Below are 20862 nucleotides of genomic sequence, written 5' to 3'. Positions count from 1 at the left end.
TGTGGATGTGTGCGTATGCCTGGGCACACACACTCACCCAGTTTGCACTCAAACAAGCATGTTTATCATCTCTATCAGTGAACCTGTAACATAATACATGGCTGTAGCTCGTGTACTAAAGCTGGCAGGTTTGGTTGTCGCAAATCGATTCTCCCTGCCTGTTGGGGAAAATGGCACCAGAGATACAGAAAAATCCCAGGCAATCATCTCCATCATAACGCCACACCCTTAATATACCATTGATTAAAAGCTCAGTTACATGCATTAAGCTCAAGCCTGCTAGGCGAGTGGATCATGTGTTGGCTCAGTGATGACCCAAAGTCGTCATGCTTTCGCTGATGACTTACCGATTGCTGCAACTCCCCCGGGACAAGTGACATGTTCACATATATACACACACACAAATAGTCTGACTCTTACACACACATTCCAAAGCACAGGGAACCTAATCCTGATTAGCATTAGTGTTGTGTGTATGTGTGTGTGGCTTCAGGTGGATGGCTTCCTGTAGGGAATGAGTTCCCATCTGGATCCATTTGTCCCGCTGGAGACTTGGAACACACTTGAACACACACACGCATGCATATGTACTGACGTACATGGCTGACGCTACATTCTGCCGGCTGTACAGCTTTGAGCCTGAAGGGGTAACACGTAGGGCAAGGGTGCTCAGCTGGTAGACTTTACCGAGTGTGACCCTATCCTCCTTGAATGGGAGCCTATGTTTAGAGCTAATTTCAAGTACACTGAGATTTCCCAGGCTTTGTGATACAAAAATACACGCTACCTGGTTATGTAGCTTTTAACTCTGATATAGAGCCATCCCCACAAAAGCAGAAAACCTGATCCCTGCCTCTGATGTGTCAGCGGCTCCTTCTGTCTGCCATTGGGGACGGGTGTGTATTCCCCTGAGTCGCTGTCAGTGTGTGACTGTGGCTTTCAGACCATCAGCTTAATAGCATTAGTGTTTTTATCTAATCTACCTACACAAAGGCCATTCCACCATCTCTGATCCCTACCCACAACACCCCCCACACTCCCTCTCTGTCCTCTGTTGTATTAATGTGTGTGTGTGTGTGTGCATGTGAGAAAGAGGCTGAATGTGTATAATGGCATGTAATGGGATCTGTTTTTGGACAAGAGTTTCTGAGACGCCCGAGGAAGGATAGAAAGAAAGAGAGACAGACACAGGAGTGAAGGAGAAGAGGGATGATGGATGAGACATATCATGCAATATGTTTTAAAAAAGGATTCTTTCCTACTTCCTTTTCCTCATCTTGTATTTGAAGTAACCATCCACTCCAGTGTACATTGGGTCTGTTGCCCAAGAAAAGGATTCCCCAGTGCACCTCAGCCAACCTCTTCAGATTATTGGTCCCACATGGGAAGGAAAACGGAAGAAAGGAAGTTGAAAGGAAGGATGCACTTTAAGGAATGGTGCAGTGGTCACTCAGGAAAGGGCGGGGGTGTGGAGGGATCCTCCTGTGACATTTCTCATCGCTCTTTACTCTCCTCACTGAGTGATGAGGTTCACAGGCTGTGTGTCTGCCTCTCGAGGGAGTTACATGTGTGTTTTTGTGTGCATATGTGTACAGTAGTCTTGTTCTGGGTCAGTGATTTACTAGGAGAGAGAGGAGCCGCTGTGGCGCTCTGCGTCCCTTAAGACTCGTGCTGCTGTCTGCACACACACGCAAAATGTCCTTCAAGGACTGGTAAGGAGCAGGAAAAGCACAAGTGTGCACACACAGTTAATGTAGGTCAATTTCTTCCAGTGAAGCTTGATTGGCATAACCACAGTACATTTATTGCATTACCAGTAGGGCAGAGATATACTTAGAATTATCCAAATATTAGGAATATTTTATAATATGTATATGTATAATGTATAATACAATATTCTTAACTCGAGGTTTATTTGCTACCCTTTTCAAGAGCTTTAAACTGCACCACACAGCCTTCTTTAGTCAATGGAATTTGCTCAGGTGTCAAAGCTACTAAGACAGCCTTGTGTTTAGAGTCGTACATCACAGAAACTGAATGTGTTTTGTAGCTCATTATTGATATATTGTTATATGGCAAACTATGGAAAATCATATATAAGCCATTTTTAATCACAGCTTCATTTGGACAACAGAAGTTTGAAAGTGATAACTTGATGACACTGCTGAGCTAACAAGCAATAATATTGATTTATGCTTGTTCCCTTAGTGTACTGAAAGGTATCTGTAACAAGACAAAAAATAATATTTTAGAACAGCAGAAAAACGACTAGAGTATAACTTAAGATTTCTTTATCTTAACTTCTTTAACTCCTGTTAAAGAGCATTACTTTCTGTTCTTCCTATGATCAGAGGGTGCGGGCCACACACAAGCACAAAACAACAAAGCAGTGTACATTAACAGTCATTAATAATCTGTGTCAGGTCAGACCAAGGGCCATTGTAGTATGATGAAAAGCTGTCTGTGTCAGTGTGTGTGTGCTGCATTATTCTTACTTTTCCCCTGTGTGTCGTTCTCTGTTATAGGACCCATCATTGCGCTATATAATTTCCTCTGGTGTCTCCTCTATTTTCTGGTGAGACACGGTCTTTCTCATCCAAGACAGCTCCATAAATCACTACTTTGTCCTGTCTGTCACACCTGAAACACACACACACCAACATACTGTAGATACTGCACACTCTGTAGAAAGTGAGGGAGGTTTTTCATTGTTTTCTGTATTCGTAATCACATGGGACACAGGCTAGTTGAGGTGAACAACACACGCACACATACAAGCACACATACACTCTACATAACAAGCCCTCACAGACAGACTCCTCCTTAGTTTTCTCCTCAGCCTGTCATGTAGTGAGGCTGTTGCTGCCTGCTAGGAACAAGGCAGGAGACACTGTCCGAGACCTCTGCTTTGTTGTCTCGAAACCGATCCCTTCAGACGCACTCTATGGCCACTCAGAGCCTCTCAGCACACACAATAGCCCTTTAGGTGGACCGGAGGGAAGGAGAGTAACTCTAGTAAAGTACTATGTCTACCTGTCTTTTCTGAAGTACCTACCTGCAGGAGAAGATAAAGGATGAAAGGGGGAAGGGAGAATGGACGAAAAAGTCAAGGGTGGGAAGGCAGGAAATACTCCAAAACTGGAGTACCTACTTAGCACAGGAAAAGGCAGGTAAAAAGGGGTACAATTGGACAAGAGAGGGAACCAGCCTACAGTGGATGAGATGTCAACCCAAGAGAGCCACTAAGTCTAGTTAGGAGAGAGCAACAGAGGTGCAGATAGCTACAGACAGGTTGAGAAGCGAGAGTGAAGATGAATACAATTTTTAAATCCAAAAAGTTTAAAAAATAAATTCCGAACTCTCCTCCCGCCAATAAACAGCTTTACATCAGAGCAGAATCCAGCGTGACTACGGGTGTTTCTTCCTCCATGTGCTTCCAGCATCCCCAGAGATGCCCTGAGCTACAGCAGCTGTCTTTTGGCTAACAGTAGCTCTGTCCCATCGCTTCGCCTCGTTCTCCACTTGGACACTACAGTGACTCGCTATCTTCTTTTGAGGCACAAGTGCTTTAACAGGACAGTAGGGGCCACAGCTAGTCAGGTTAGCATGCTACTTTTAGTAAATATCTCTGGAACACAATACAAGAACGTCTGACATGTCGCTGTAGCGGTTACCTCTTCATGTTCTGTTCATGTTAGTTTTTATTGTTTGTTTTTTTTATCAATGTTTTTAACATTCATCAACTAGAATTCTGGTCATATGTTACACGTTGCTACTTTTACTAATAAGACACACAATCCTGCTCGCTCACACTAAAGCACTTTTGATCATCTGAAATGGTTGGCTCTCAAACGAGGCATGTTTGGTCCCAATAATGTTTTCTGGTTTTGCTCAGAGCAAATGTTCTGTATTACTTTGTGTATTCTTGTGTAAGTCCTTCAGGTGGTGTGTGTGCGTGCGGGCGTGTGTGTTGTTCTTGCTTTGTTCCTGTATAGGGTAGCTTGTTGTTGCTCTGTTAGGGTCAGACTTAGGGGATCGGAATGTGCTCCTTGATTTCATAAGACACACTTACAAAGGACCTGGCATCAGTGCAAAAGTGTTAGTGTGAGTCATTGGTACTGTAACTCTGCATGAGAATGAATATTTGCGCAGATGGAGACGGAATAGAAAACCATCTTGTTTTCTAGTGTAAGCAAACCCATTTTGGCAGGGGACAAGCTTAATTATTGCACAGATTTCCTCTCTTACACAGACGCACACATCATAACACAAGTGTGATCGAGAGGAAAGAAACGCTGAGACACAAACACACACACTTACACATACCTTCCCTGTGGAGTGTGTTAGCTCCATGACATGTTTTCCAACTCAGCAGCATCTTCCTCAGGCCTCTAATAAAACACAGATCAAAGACAGCCAGGCAGACCTGTCATCACATACACACAGTCACGTAATTCCTGCTGCCGTTATGTGTGTCTGTGTGTATGTCCATGGTCTTGTGCTTATGTGAGTCGTTGTCTTTTTGTCTATTTTTTTTCTATTCTAATAGTGTGTTTTGTTTTGTCTGTGAATGACCACTTACCGGTGTTTGTCTTCTGCTAAAGTGTTGACATCCTGTAATGTGGTGTTACCAAGTGATTTACGCAGACTGTGTCCATCCTGCTCGGGAAGATGATAAACTGTGTTCACGAGGCACATTAGGCTTCAGCGGCGGGATTGTATATGGCAGCCTAAGATTGATTTCATCATGAACTTTTCATCACTTTGGGAAGAGATATGTGTTTTGGTAGTTCAGGTATACTGTTGTGTAAGTGTAATATAAGTTTTTCGAAACAGTTCGTGTTTCAAGATACATACTTACATACACTATTAATCCTTCATTTAGTGAGTTCATCGTTCTTCCACAGACGACCGCTAAGGCACTTTTTTTGGCAATTTATTCCTCCCGGGACAGGCAAAATGACCCTTGTCCACTCGTGTAAGTGAAACAGACATATCTAGCTAATGACAAATCTACCGTCAGATTTATGGAGCCTGTAATGTTAACACATCAGGACCCTGCTATACTTTGTGTGACAGAACAATGTGTGAGTGCGTGTTCGCCAGGCTCTGCCTGTTTTTCTTTGCATATGAAGAGCCAGCAGCTGGGAGCCATCTCCGTTCGATGTGTTCCCCTGAAACCCCTCTCTTCCTCTCTCTCTCTCTCTCTGTCTGTGTAAGCCCTAAATACAGTAATAAGTGGACCGTGAAACCCTAGCAGCCTGCGTGGATCTGAGGCTCAAGCTTTAATAAAGGCCAGCTAAAGGAGATGAGCAGGGTTAATTTGCTCTCCAAAAACATTGTGTGTTTGTCCAGCTCTCGGTTGTCATAAATACACTCCCTCCCGCTTTCTTATGAAAGAACAGTGAGAACCCTCTGACTTTCTCCTTTGTGTGACTTTCTGAGAGTGTGTGTGAGCCATCTTTTTGAGAAGTATCTCATTTTATCCTCTTTTGTATAAATATCCCTTCTATCTCCTCTGAGCGTTTTTTTCTTTATCTTAAACTTTTAGGTTATTAATGATAGATATGAAAGATATTTACAAGGAACACCTTTGCACTCCTCGCCATGGTTTGCTTGCTATGTTGCTTATCAGATTCTGATGGTTAGCCAGCTGTTTAATTTGAGCTGAGAGCTGTCACATAATGCTTAAGTATATAAGATAAGAGGGGGCGTGAGAAAAGGCTTGTCACAGGTCTTTGGATTTACAGTGTTAGAGTGTAACATTTAGGAGGATCTTTTGGCAGAAATTGAATATAATATTCAAAGGTATGTTTTAATTAGTGTATTATCACTTGAAAATCAAATGAAAATAAAATTGGAGAATTGTTTTTTTTGTTATCTTAAAATGAGCCTGAAACTGACTGAAAAATGAAAACGGGGAGCATGAGAAGTGTAAACCTACTTTCACACCTGACAGAAGTGATGTTTATCAGATTCTAGGTTTCACTAAGTTACAAAAATTCTCTCCAATTCCCATCTTGAGAAGAGGGGATTTTAAATGCTGTTAGATGATCTGACAAGCACTTTGTTTGAGGCACGCTGAGGCCCTTCGTGTAGAGAGTAAGGAAGTATTAATTTTAATCAGCATATACATTGTAGGCCAGTCGAAAGGGGCATCACCCTCTTGTTCATGCATATACCCGCCCCCTCATTTCTGATCTCCCTGCCAACACTGCTCCTTTTAAACTTCACCAACAAACAAATACTGCAGAGCTCGTCATAAATCACGGGCTGTATATGTAAGATTTGATTTACTGATTGTGTGTTTGGAGTGAAAACAAGACGTCGAACTTTATCAGCAGATCAGTTAATAACCCAGTGGATTCCGGTGATTGCACTGGGCCCTTAGATTACACATAGTCACACGCACGCACACACTCACACACACGTACACCCACATACACATACATACATGTACAGTTTACATTAGGAGAGCATCACACTGCTGCAATGGGTGTTACTGTATGTGGATATACATCACTGTGGTGTGTTGCACATTAGTGCTGCTAAACCTTGTCAAGGACAATCAAAGTCTGTTAGTTGTTAGTAGGTCTATATGGCTGTTGCTTCACACTGCACTGATCTAATGTTTCAGCTCTGACAAAGCCACATTATCCCATAATGTGATCTAATTCTTCCTCTCCTCCCTACTCTGTTCACTGTCTTACTGCAGTCCCTTCAGTCTCTTCACTTTAATCGCTTTTAGGTCATAGCTCTTCATGTTGTCACGCACAATCACTGACTTTGCTCGTCTCATTCTCCTCCCTTCTTCCACGCTCATTTATTTTTTCCTAACTTTCTGTTTCTCTTTCCTGGCTTTCTGTCTCAATAGGAGATGTCCCTGGTAGGCCCAGAGTCTCCGTCAGAACAGGCAAGGAGGGTCTTCCAGTCATTTGATCCTGAAGGTAATGAACAAGTGTTGGTACTCTGTGTTTTTATACATTATCTTTATGTTGCTAATGATTTACGTCTCCCGCCATTCACCCCCTGCACACTTGTTTTTATAGACCATTGTTTTTTTTATTTGCTCTTTAGTACACCAGCTATATGAAAATACTGGCCCACAGATATATATAATTAAACTATAATTCACTGAAACGTACACTCTAACACAGCGACACACACTGAGCAAACAATATCCTGGCCTTGTTGTGTCCCCCCCCCCTCCCCATTCTTCCTGGTTGAGCAGATGCATTTATAACCTCAACTGCCCTCCTCGCCTCTTGTTTCTTGTCTCCATTATTTTCTTCTGCAGGCAGAACGAGAGTCCGTTTCCCTCCTCTCGTCTCCACTGTTGTTAGGTTGGTGAGATCAGCTCCTCTTACAGCTGAGTCAACCATCCTGCTCCTTCCCCGTCTTCCTCGCTTTTCCTAAATCTCCTTTCTTGTCACTTTCAGGTGACTGAGTTAAAGTTGAGGGGAAGGACAGAGAGAGCGACACAGTGACAATAAAAAGTTAAAGAGAGGTTCGACATGTCAGATTAGAACTAAAAGTCTGTAGAAGCGTCAATAATATAGTGCAGAATGTTTGAGCATTCATGAGCACTTAGAGACAACAAGGAGAATAGAAATTGAATAGTTTTAACATATCCTGTGTTTTTCTTCTGCTGTGGAGACAAGAGAGAGGAGGGAGAGATTTAGAGATGAGGGCTCCCACTCGAGACATTAGCATGTTAACATCACACACTCGGAGCTATCCATGTCGAAAGAGTGCTCAGCTGAGGACCTGACTAAATCTTTGGCAATAACACGCACCTTCATATTAATGTGTTTATATTGTGAAATGAAGTGTGCTGTTCTCTGTCGCCATTAAACATTATTCACTATGTGTCTTGTAGGAACAACGTGCAGATTTTTTTAGAGATCTATGTGTGTGTGCGCAGAGTTACAACGAAATGAATCCAACCAGCCAAAAGCAGTCTCGCCTGCAACTTTCGACAACAAATATGTAGACTTAACTGTCTGTTGTTTTTTTCCCCCCTTGTTCTTCATCTGTCTTTTCCTGTTGCACAAAATACCGCTTTGCACATTCTCAAATCCACTTCTGCTATCATCTGCCAAGACATTCTTCAAGCCATATGGTCCTTTCTCACACACACACACACAAACATATGCGGGGGCCACAGTAGGTGCGTCCATCAACATAAATGTGCATGTATACACACATGCAAGGAGGATGTCCTACTGTACTTGACACACATGTTCACTCACCGCAGCATATACACACATGCCGTAGCTAGCAGCACAGTTGAGTGCTGTGTAAAAGGGCCATAAATCTGTCTGTGTCATGTGTAGAGTCAGCACAGCTCCCTGTGTTGTGGAAAAAGGGCGCCAGACGCATTCACACGCACTGCAACTAACTCACCAGACATTACACACTCAGCAATCCACACCTATCAGATTGTTCTTTAGTATTTTGTGTTTGTCATTGTCTCTGTATTGTGTGTGTGTGTGTGTGTGTGTGTTGTGTGTTGTGTGTGTGTGTGTGTGTGTGTGTGTGTTGTGTGTGTGTTGTGTGTGCTGTGTGGTGTGTGTGTGTGTGTGTTGTGTTGTGTGTTGTGTGTCGTGTGTGTGTGTGTGTGTGTGTACCCTGACTGTCAATTGTCACACAGAGAATAACATCTGGCATTGAAAAGACGGGATTGAGTTGCTCGAGAGCGGACAAGCAGAGCGCTCGTCAGTTAATCTTCTTCACAACACACTAGGGGTTTATGTATGTATCTAAGCGACAGGCCACACAGGCTCACATGCCTATGTTTAAATGAAACAAAACTGTAAGTGCCCCCAACACACAAATACTCTTTCGGACAAAAACACATGTTAGTGTTTAAAGCTTGTCCTCTCAGGTAAAGCAATCATCACGGCCACGGAATGTAGGTCAGAGAGAAAGGACAAGGTGTGTGTGCTTGTGTGCTTTTTATTTAGTTGTGTCAGATGAGTTAATTCCCCAAGGCCTGTGATGTAAATAGTGCTTGTGCCATATGGTTGTGGGTGAAGGCTTCCCCTAGTTTTCAGCCGAAGCCTGTATTTTAGTTTTTCTCCGGGGTCAGCCAGTGCATCAGTCTTTCTTTAAGTCTCTCTCTCGCTCTCTCTCCCTCCAGATAATGGCTTCATCCCAGAGTCTCTGCTGGAGGATGTGATGAAAGCCCTTGACCTTGTCTCAGAGCCTGAGTAGTAAGTGCTTGCATGTTCAAGGCTTTCTGTTTGTGTGTGTATTTCAATTTGTGTGTGTGTGTGTGTGTGTGTGGCACCTGTAGAGCCTCTAAAGTTCTAACTCCTAAGTCACGGCCAGGCCAGGTCAGCAGCCCTGTGCTCATGTTTCACTACTACGCTACTAAAATGTAAGACCAGAGAGAGACCACTATAAAAGCTCAGGAAGAAAGAAAGAATGAAAGAAAGACAAGTCAGAAACAGAGGCTTAGAGGGAGATCATTAACGGCAGGAAGAAAGACTGAGAGAGGGAGGAAACGCTTTAAAGTGCCGCTTCAAACAGAAGCACGTTCTCATCTGAGGGACAGTAAGCCCCTAACACTGCAGCCATGGGCCTGGCCAAGTAACTGGACCACTGATCAGCTCTGCAGACCCCCAGATGGGCGATACATCACAACACAGCAAACTGGGGGGAGACTCCCAGTGAAAACAGCCGAGTCTCATTCCTTACCACACAATGAGAGAGTTATTGCAGGGATTCCACCATGGGAAAAAGTAGCATCTTTAGTGCTGGGGGAAAAATGATTAATAGGAGTATCTACAAGTACTAAATTGAAGACTTTCATCACTTATGCAACATGAGTGCAAACTGTTTTTAAGTTGTCTGTGACTTAGTAATTTCTACATATCTTATGACCTATGACCATAAGCTGCTGCTACTATTTGTGGTAAACCAACTTTTTCGACACGGACTGTTCTCAGGAAAAGTCAGGATACAGCTCCAAGGAATTATAGTTCCTTGATCATTTGTTTTATTGTGTTTGGTTAGTTATTCATAATTGAGATCTCAAAAACAGGAAATTCTTGTTTATTGTGGTTTTGTTTGTGTAATTAAATTTGAATGTATGCATGAATTAATGTGAATTCACTAAAAACATGAAGCCTCTCTGCAAACATCTGATGCATATTAGCATCAGAAACATGAATTAATCAGATATAATTTCATTTCAGCACATTCCCATTTAATTTCCTTGGTTATTACTGTGTCCTCAAAGTCACTCTCCCTTTTACTGGATCAAATCCAGAATATCCAATCCAGTGTCATTCAATGACATTTCCAAGCGATGTTAACAGGTTGAAATGTTCCATTTGTACAATTCAAGCAAATATAACATTCAAATGTGTGAAAAATATTCACAGATTATCTCCTTCCTACTATTTGTCTGTATGTAATTCTCAAAGACAGTACAGTTACAAATGATCGATATACACTGGTCCAGACAAACATCAGCTGACTACATTATAACCCAAACAGGGATGGCTGTAGCATGCTCAACAAAGGCATTTGCATACACCATCATCTCATGTCCAGTCCATTTTCAGATGAAGTCATATACAGTCATGCAGTGGATACAGTGCAAACCCACAACAAACAACGTATTCCTCTGATCCCCTTCAACACACAACCACATGTTGATAAAAAGGAGATATTCTATTGACCCCTGAGGATATGTTCTCTTTTTCTGACTTCAAACAGAATACCGGCACTCACAGATAAATGGTCTTCTTGTTTATTGTGGGCAAAAAAAACAACAAAAGACTATTTATTTGTTGAGTTTCAGTATTCTGCTTTTGGATGATGCTATGACCGTTCACCTGATACAGTTTTTAAGTATTCACTTAACTTTTTCTCACTGTCCTGTAAAGGAAGCAGAAGACTCGCTATAGAACAGCTCATCTGATAAATCTGGGTGTTTAAGTATTTAGAGGGCTGCTCACTGACACTTTGGGTTGGGTCACCGTCTGCTCTGTATGCTATCGGGCTGCACATGCTTCTTTTAGAAATCGATAGATGGAGAAACATCATTGCCTTCCCTCTGTGTCTCAGTATAAACCTTGCTTCTCTCCTCACTGCCTTAAAAGGGCAATCTGACCAGATTTCTTTTTTTTTATCACAGCAGAATAACGATAACACTGATCTAACCCGTAGGAATGTCTGGAAAGAGGTATATTTAGTTGCACCACGGTATTCATGAAAACATGCGCATACTCACCAAAACACGCATCATCCACACTGAGTGATGAGGTGCTCTAAATTTGTTGGTTTTCATACAGAAAACATTACTGACTGTTGTATTTTTACTAATCTTGTGGCTCTTTTCAACCCCTCTTTTATTTTGAGCTGCATGTGCTTTCTTTCTTTTTTGTTTTCTCTCTGGATTTCTGGATCTGTTTTCCTCGACTCACTTTTTTTTTTCTTTTTTTTTATTTACTTCCTTTCCTATTTCTATCTCTGTGCCTTCTCAGTGTCAGTCTGGTGAAGAGTAAGCTGGATCCGGAGAGTTTGGGCATAATCCTTCTGGGGCCATTTCTGTTGGAGTTTTTCCCTGATCAGGTATACATGTGTGTGCGTGCATGCGTGCAGTGCAGTGGTGGACTTTAAAAACACATGACAAATACCTTCCACCAGTCATACAATCTGTATTACAGTTAAAACACATGCACAAAATGTCATGTACACACATACTGTACAGATGACAGTAATGTCTATTTCCCAAGCAGAGTGTTGTTACAGCAAATCAAAGGTTTTTATGCCAAAAACATTCCTGTGGTGTCTCATGTAAAATGTATGCGTGCGTGTTCACCATCATATGACGTTGCTTGCTGAAAAGCTTTGAAAGAGCGGTAAAGACGCCTTTTTATGAGGCAGAGTAAGCGAGGGAGACGAGAGAGGGAGAGATAGAGGAACTGTGTTAAAGTGATCAGGGCTTTAGGGACTCGCCAGAGGAATGGCCCCTGCGCCGCAAAGAAATTATACTACCATTAGCCAACTGGACACACACACACACACTCAGACACACGTGGGATTGGGGTGAGGGTTAGGGTTTCATATATAGGCATATAAACACGAGAAGCTGGACACGCTCTCAGACAACACACCCTATTAGCATTCTGCACCTTTGGCCAAAGTCATGGGAAGTGTTTTGGCTCAATGTCATTGTTCGGACGTTTTTGTAGTGTTGGCTGCTTTTTTGGTAATTGGAGTTTGGCTTTGCTTCAGTGCACAAATACACACAGACACATTTAAATTTAACACATGGGATTCAATATTAAGCTTTGGTTGCAGGCAGAGATGTGTCGGTTTGACTTTTCGATTCAACAATGTTCTGCCTCCTAGGGACTTCAGCTCCATCTCTGTGAGAACAGTTTGCCCCGAGACTCTTTAACAACATTGCATGTTTTTCACTTTGCTCCCCGCCTGTGTTTCAGGATTCAGGAATTCCAGACTCATTTCCCATCTACCACTACAATGGACTTAAACAGTCTAACCACAACGAGAGGGTAAGACACTCTTTCATATTTAGGTTTTTCATAGCAGCTGATGGTAGTAGAAAATATCCTTTTTCATATTCTTTGTCTCTCTGCCTATTACTTCTCTCTTTTCCTGTCATCATTTATATACACAAGCGTGCGCGCGCACACACACACAGTTGGAGGCAACCTGCCACTCCAGAATAAACAGTAGCTATTGCAAGCCTAATAGCCTGTCCATCCATCCAAAAACCCTGGCTTAGCCTCCTATTTCTCCAAGTCATTTTAACATGGAAGCCGGTGTCAGCAGCCTAGCTGTGATAAATGGTCAAACACAGGCCTATTAAGCTGGCTTAGTTTGATGGATGATTGTCAGTGTGTGTAGTTGGTGGCTAAATCTGTTACTCAGGAATATCACTTTCTTCATCTGTTAGCTTTGTCTAGTCTGTACGGACTTTTTTCCATACTACTACCTGAAAATACAGGAATGGCACCACATGTGTGCCCACACAAAAGCACACGCCTACACACACTTCTGCACATGGCAGCAAGGCGCCTTTAAGGTTGTGATGGCAATTCCATTCCTGTAGCTCCAGATGAGAATAACAGACCTGTCCCCTGCAGCTGGTACGTGTGTGTGTGAGATCCATCCCTTGCATCTCACCCCAGACCCCCTTCAGAGTAAATGTCTGAAAAGAGATTGATAGAGTTGGAGCCTGTCAAAGTTGGAACAAGTGTTTAAATTTGTGTGTTTAGCTAACTGTGTGTGTGTGTGTGTGTGTGTGTGTGTGTGTGTTGTGTGTTTGTGTGTGTGTGTGTGTGTGTGGGTGTGTGTGTGTGTGTGTGTTCTCAGGTGGAATATGTGGAAGGGACGGCTTTGGTGCTGGGTTTTGAGGACCCCATGGTTCGGACAGACGACACTCCAGTCAAGCGTTGCCTACAGACCAGGTGGCCCTACATCGAGCTGCTGTGGACCACCGACCGCTCCCCATCACTAAACTAGCACTGACACAGTCTGTGCGTGTGTGCGTGTGTGGATGCACTACTACTGCTCCACACACGCACACACCCCTCTCTCCAGCTTCACCTCTGCACGCTGACCCTTGAAACGTCAGCAGATTACAACGACTGACACACGTATAAGACACAGACGAATGAGAAAAACACAAATGCACACAGGAGACGAAGACGTTCATGGACTAAACAAACCTGCTTGAGATCCATTTTGTCATTGTCACTCGCACATTCCACAAAAATGCAAACTCACCTTTTACAATTCATGCTATTGTCTGTTCACCATGGCTTGTAATTGACACAAAGGATGTTGATGTGATTATTTTTTAAAAATTGAATGACTGTTTATTTTTACAGCTCTGCTCTGTGCCGACACCTCTGCTACAGTTAAGCAGTAGACAGTTTAACCTGTTTAACCACATGTACAGCCAGTTGACTGTGAAACACTACTGTTAATCCAGCTATAGGACTGTTTGAGGAAAAAACCTACCAAAGCCTTCCACATATGAGGACACATACACACACACACACACACACACACACCCCACTGCTAAGCGTTTACAGTGTAAAGGGGACCAACCCAAACACAGAGAGCTGGAGATCTGAACAGGAGGCTTCTTCAGTGTTTCCAAGATGAAGCTGGTTTCGGTGCTTCGTGTGTTGGTGTGTGTGTGTGTGTGTGTTTGTCTGCGCATGCGTGTGTGTGCTTCATGCACCACACTAGGATGTTGGCCAAGTGCTCATGTATTTATTATCACACTCAAAGGTTCTGGAATAAACACTTTTTTGTTCAAATGCCATGTGGTTTGGTAGCTTTAAAATAGATGTCCTCCTCTCCTCTCTGTGTGTTTTTCTCATAAATATTATGTCCTAACCCCGACATCGGACAACCTCAGGTTTCAGGATGTCCGAGGTCTGTCTGGATCGCCTCAACACTAAATCACTCACTAACTTATGTTTCCCCTAGAGACTCTAAATCTGTAATTCACTAAATCTCCAGGACACTGATGGTGACTTAAGAACCTCTCTGCAAACAGAAAATATGCCTCAGAAAAAACTGTGAATTTCCCAACAGAAGACAAATGAAAGATTTTATTTGTATAAGGCATCCTAAAACAAGCATTAAGACAAGTGGCAAGTGTTTGAGAAATAGCATTTTATACCATTATGCACTTACTCCTTGCTCAGGACAAGACCTAGAGTTCTTAACTCAGTGTTTACGTATTTGTCATTTGTGTATATTTGCTCCAGTATGCATCTGTGCACAGGAGCGTTGTAACATTGGCTGGGTGTGTGTCTAATGGATTTGTCTAATGGAGAAAGGATGTGGGTCTAATCTGACACAACAATCTGCTTAACTCTCTTTATGAGTTTGTAAAGAGAGAAGCTAACCTGGGCACAGTGTGTAGAATATAAAGCACTACTGTGCGTGTGCAATAATCAATCCAGAATGACCTTCAGTAAATCTGTGATCAGAGCACGCTGGCAGACTGACAGGATTTAACCTGAGCAGTATGAGAGCAAATGTGCGTACTCCTGGAAAGGGGGATCTGTGAGAATTGTATTGGATGTAAAACAGTGGAGAAAATGATTACAGATGAAAATACACATTAAAACTGCATTAAGACACTATACCTGGCGTCATAACACAGCCACACTTAAGCCAAACGGGGCAAAAGAACAGGAACATATATGCCTGCCTGCTACCTCCTCACTCCATCATCATCATCGCTTTCTTTTAGGTCAGTGAGAAGAAAGTCAGGGAACACATCTGTCTCCTATGTGCTCATGTTTTGTAGACTTTTTTTCCCTGTTCATCTTAGATTTCCATAGAAACAGCTGAGAAAGAACAGACTCTCTCCTTTACCCTCTTCCCTCTCTCTCTTTCACATATTCTCTCACTCTCTCACACACACACACTTTGCACACAAAGCATCAGGGAGATGCGTCAGGGTGAACCAAGCCCACACTAATAAAATGAAACAATAAAGGGAGACAGGATTACTGGAAGGGATGGATGAATGGATGGACGAAAATGTGTTGAAAAGTGGAGGGGAGAGCAGGGCAGGTTGGAGGGTGTGGAGGCCAGAAACTTCTCCATCTGGCAGGTCAAGGTTTGGGTTCTTCTCATAAACTTTTCTGCCTCACCTTCTCACCTGGTTCTTATCAGCTGTCCTGACAGAAAACACACCGACTGTAGTGCTGCTCCGTCGCAGTTTTACTACACCGCCAGGCTGGCTATAGAGTTTCATTCATCACTAATGTGCTCATAAAGCTTAGCATAATTAAAACAAACTCTCCGAGCTGATAAACACCAGATTTGGAGTTCGCCTGGAAGTAGGTGCCACATTCATTTCTCTTCCTCTCTGCCCCGCACTCGCGCAGAGAATGAGTTTTTGATAAGAAATAATGTTCAGAAATGTGCTGAGCTAAATATACAGAAAATAAAAAATAAGTCTGGTGTGGCCTGTCGCCTCTATAAACTCGTTTTTCATTGCAGGATATTATTTTCAGTGTGTTACCTCGGAGGTTTAGGGGTGGGGGGGATCGCCTGGCGTTGAATGAAACGGTGAGCAGGCCAAAACTGCCTAAACTTGCGCAGCTCAAGAGATTTCTGCTGTAAGCCGACATAATAATTACTGACATAATTACAAAGAGATTATTCTCAGCGGAAGGAAATGCACCCCCTTTTTAACGGCATGGTTGGAGAAAGAGCCTGTAAAAAGTATAAAGTGGTTTCATTTATGAACCACTAATCTTTGCATTTGCGTGCGTACGCGCCAAGTCTCTGCGTGCAGCCCGCGACATTGCGTATATTTCTAGATTAATTTGAGAAGGTGGCTATAAATCTCACTTTAATATAATTTATTGTTTCATGGTGAAGCACCAATTCGCCACAGAAAATGTGTATGTGCCATAAAAGGAGCGGTGACGCGCCAGCCCCGTAGTGCGCTCAGATGTGGTCTGTGCCTTGTAATGTGTGTGTGTGTGTGTGTGTGTGTGAGTGTGTGTGAGTGTGTGTAGGGGGTAAAGTTTTGTGCAGAGGGCGGGGGCGCGGCTGTGTAGTCTTGTAGTCACCGACTCTGGACAGACCTGGGGGTTTCAGGGTGTCAGGAGGCAGTTTTTTTAGGGGGGAGCGCAGTGATACAGTGACAAGCAGTTGGACGACTTATCCAGAGAGAAACCTACCTGCACGGAGGAAACTCTCTCTCTCTCTCTCTGTTTCAGTTCCCTCTCATTTTTTGGGAATAGTGCGCAGCTGGCTGTTCTTTGGGGATGATGGAGCGTGTGTGGGACTGTGTTTCCTCCGCTGGGATGTTTATTCTCGGGGTGCTGTCGGTGCTTTGGCCGGCGCTAAATGGAGTTTGGAGTTTTAACCTTTACGCAGAGCATCCTACGGTTTACAGAGGACCCGATGGAAGTTATTTCGGTTATTCTGTGGACTTCTACCAAGCTACCACCGACAGCAACACGTGAGTGGCAACATCAGGACTCAAGTTGTCCCATCAGGGTCCTGCAGGACTTATACACTAATTCCACTTAAACTGTTCATGTACATCTAGTTTAATTACTTGAATCCAAATGAGGTGGGAAAAAAATATTTAAATGAAAAAGAAATTAGGTTTCATCATCCCAGTAGCTGCACAATCTGCATGTCATACTGTAATGTGACAGAAGACGCATGAATGATTCAGAGAAAAACAGAATTATGGAACAGAAAAGAAATGTATGAATGAGCCAAAATGCGCACTGACAGCGCAAGTTTGCTTAACGCCTTGTACACTATCCTGCATGTCTTGCATGTACATTTGGTTTCTCTTTTCCCCCTCCAGGATCAGTGTGTTGGTGGGGGCTCCCAAGGCGAACACCTCCCAGCCTGGCGTTGTGGAGGCAGGGGCCGTCTACTACTGCCCCTGGCCTGGACACCCTGACAGCTGCAGACAGATACCTTTTGACATTTCAAGTGAGCAACCTGAAAGCTTTCTCTCTCTTTTTTTCATGTCATGGATCAAAATAAATTCATGGCAGAACTCCTGGGTATAAATATGTTCCATAGACTTATGTTGTAAAAGATTTGTGTTGTTACAGTACATGGGAAGGAATAACTTCACTGTTATATTTGGACAGAATGTGAGACATATGTGCAACAATGTCATTATTTTATTAAGAGTGTTTAAGTCAAATGAAATTTAACAAGCGTTCACTTCTCTGAGATCCAAGTGGATCCTTTTAAAGCCATAGGTGGCCCCAGATGTTACTCCATTTGGAACCACTGGAGTTTCATAACCTGTGTGTCTGGTATGTGTGTGCGTGTGTGTGTGTATAAGTTGGCACATGTGTTGTTGCATGAAAAAGAGAGATAAGACATGTGGGTCTCATCAGCTTCATTGAACAAAAAAGGTGGCTTGCGGATCTGCTGATGCAAGCCTACATCATGTTGATTATGGTTTTCAATATATTATCATCAAGGGTCCAATCTGCCTTTGTTTGTGTGTCTAATGTCTCTGAAGCACACTTTTCCATCTGAGTAGTAAGTGTGTGTGTGTGTGTGTGTGTGTGTGTGTGTGCAAGAGGTAGAGAAAGAACAAGTGGGAGAGCAAGACAGAGTGGGGGGGGGTTAAACTGTATGCACATGGGAATTTAGTTCCCCTTCGGAAGAAAGGGGGATTGGGTGAGGTCTGCTTTTTATTAGATCTTGAAAATTTATCCCTGTCTCCTTCCCACTCTCTATCCCCCTCGCTTTCTTTCTGTCTCTTATTGTGAGGATTCCTATCATCTTTGTGAGGACCAGAAAAATAAAAGAGGAGAAGGAACTGAGCTTGTATGGCACAGATAACTTTGGTGGTGGTTTTGCTCTTTGAGGGTGTCTACTGCAACAAGTACACCTACCTACAGAGAGAGCTAATTTATCAGACAGAACTCAGAGAAAGCTGTGTATGAACATTAGACAGTTTTAGCTGCGGATGGAGCTGCAGCAGCGAGTAATTGTGGCATGAAGGTATCAGCAGAGGACTGTCGTGTTATATACACAGCTGCTTAATCGCAAGCATCAGCTGATGCAAGTACAACTTTATTGTTCTGCCAGAACTAAAGCGAGGCTCCATGCAGATGAGGGTAAAACCTCCAAAGCGAGGACGATTTTCTTTGCTCTCCCTAAAGTTAATCATAGGTTATATGTTTTACAGGGGGTTAGTTTTAGTGTGAAGTGCTTTGGGGGAAATTTCAGGTTTTGGGGGTATAAAAATAAACAGAGGATCAAATGTGTGCGTAGTCGTGTGTGTGTGTGTATTCACACAAGTGCGTGTGTATCTGTTAACTAGAATGAGTGGGTATGCACAAGGTGATTGATGGCAGTGGCCACGGTGGATATTTCTAGAGTTACAGCAGACCCTTTATTACAGGTATAAACCAGACAAAGACACACTTATATGCACACTATACAAAATATCAGCACGAGTGGGGACCATATGCGTGTACTGTACTGGTTAATATCCATACGTCCGTTTCACATGTGGCTGAGCATGTGTGTGTGGGATGACACCGGGATGCATATGGTGACAGGCACACATTAGTGATTGCACGTGCATGATTAAAGAAACCCTGCGTCTGGGTTTCTGCTCCCAGAAAATTATCCAGTTTTGAAATTATTTATTAGAATTATTTTCCTCAGTAATGTCCTTCTTCACATTCAAACAGTACCATGCATCCACAAATCTGAGAGCTTCACACTTCAGCCATTCACTACCTTCACCCACAATTTCCAAACCTGCTTCTTTAACCTTTAGGTCTATGATATTGCTGCACGATCATTTATATAAGAGCATGCAAACATACTTTGGAAGAAGGTAGGCTTGACCAAATAAATAAGTAAATGATGGTGGTGAGAATAAATTAAATCAGAAATACATTTATAATTAAATAAACCCTATAACAAACTCCCTCAGAAGATGAAAATATGAATAACTTTTATTGGGAAAAATTCCACTATACACCTGCCTTTATGCATTTATATTTTCTACCTTCCTTTCACATTAAAGTGTGTGTGCATCTGTAAAAAGGAAGGTGTTTATTGGGAGGGGTCTGCACAGCTCTAAAGAAACCCAGCTGGTCTTTAATAACACTGGAAAATATCCACAGCAGAGCAAAGACACACGTGCACGCTTTAACCAAATCTGACACTTTATTGTGAGTCGACTGGGAAATGCTCATAATGCGCATACAAGCCTATGTGTGTGTGTAAGTATCTTAAGTCTTGTTACATTTTATTGGAAAGGCTTTGATTTTTTTTAAAAAGCCTCCAGCATCCTGACAAATGTCTGTTTCTGGGGGGCAAATAGTGTTTGGATGTTTGTTATAGGCCTGTAAGATGTTACAGTTTGTTCTTGCTTATCAAGGACAAATGCTTTCCATTCACACAGACAGCGCTACAGGCCTGGATCCACATTAACACAGTCAATACCAGCTTTTATTGGCACCATTATACAATTATGAAACGTCTCTTTCATGTGTTTTCCACTTCCTCTCTCTCTCTCTCTCTCTCTCTATCTCTGTCTCTGTCTTTCTCTCCCTCCAGATAACAGGATGATAAAGGTCAATGGCACCAGAGAGCCTCTGGAGTTTAAGTCGCACCAGTGGTTCGGAGCATCGGTCAGGACACACAAAGGAAAAGTGGTGGTGAGTTGATGTGATGTCGCTTAATATCAGACACGTATCACCTGTATCATCATACATGCTTCAAAACTATACTACCAAACAAAGCCAAAATGCTGTAAAGTTTAGTCAAAATTTTGTTAAGACTAGAAACTGTCTTGACATTTATTTTGCCATTTTTATGCCACAGTCATGTATGAGTCCAAAGAAAACGGCACGTTAAATGTGCAGTCACAACAAAACCAAACTGTACAAAGCTAACACAAGGGAGCTAAATCTTGTTAAAGCTAGCTTAGCTGGAGATAAAAATGGCTAGCCTTGTCTAAAGCTAAACTTTTCCCCCACAGCTGTTTCCTGTCATTGAAATATGAGACATCTGAGCTTAATTTTAATTTGTTATCCAGCATATTTAAACTAAGAAACTTAATTCAGTCAAGGCAAAAAACAAACATCTAAACTAGTCATAAAAAAAAAAAAAAAACGTTAACTAGCCTAACGTTAGCTCAGCAGCAACGGCCATCTCAGCTTCTGATTCAAATGGGTTTCACGGTTTTGTATGGTTAAGTTATATTATTATTATTATGGCCCGAGCCATGAACGTGCGAAGGCCCTATTGTAATTGAAGGAATTCTTCTTTTTCTTTTTCTTTTTCTTTTTCCTCCTAAACGAACGCATATTTGGAGGCCTCAACATG

The 20862-nt window shown here is 42.6% G+C and overlaps 2 protein-coding genes across 3 annotated transcripts in view; both read left to right on the top strand.

The window, feature by feature from the left end:
• The window catches only part of mindy3 (MINDY lysine 48 deubiquitinase 3), a 20650-nt gene extending 6328 nt beyond the window's left edge, over window positions 1-14322 (top strand). For both annotated transcript variants that reach the window (XM_035672068.1, XM_035672069.1), the window contains 5 exons: window positions 6875-6947; window positions 9143-9215; window positions 11499-11586; window positions 12462-12533; window positions 13357-14322. In XM_035672068.1, coding sequence (XP_035527961.1) covers window positions 6875-6947; window positions 9143-9215; window positions 11499-11586; window positions 12462-12533; window positions 13357-13506 — 456 coding nt within the window. In that variant the 3' untranslated portion in view covers window positions 13507-14322. The remainder of the gene's footprint in view (window positions 1-6874; window positions 6948-9142; window positions 9216-11498; window positions 11587-12461; window positions 12534-13356) is intronic.
• A 2329-nt stretch (window positions 14323-16651) lies between these two features.
• The window catches only part of itga8 (integrin, alpha 8), a gene marked incomplete in the record, with an annotated part of 42688 nt that continues 38477 nt past the window's right edge, over window positions 16652-20862 (top strand). Inside the window, 3 exon segments of the mRNA XM_035672067.1 lie at window positions 16652-16990; window positions 17351-17481; window positions 20092-20192. Of these exon segments, the coding sequence (XP_035527960.1) occupies window positions 16794-16990; window positions 17351-17481; window positions 20092-20192 (429 nt within the window).

This window comes from Morone saxatilis, unplaced genomic scaffold (assembly GCF_004916995.1).
Source record: "Morone saxatilis isolate NCDOM2014 unplaced genomic scaffold, NCSU_SB_2.0 Contig24, whole genome shotgun sequence".
Taxonomy (NCBI): domain Eukaryota; kingdom Metazoa; phylum Chordata; class Actinopteri; family Moronidae; genus Morone; species Morone saxatilis.
The sequence above is the reverse complement of the archived record's forward strand: the minus strand, read 5'-3'. Positions and strand labels throughout refer to the sequence as shown.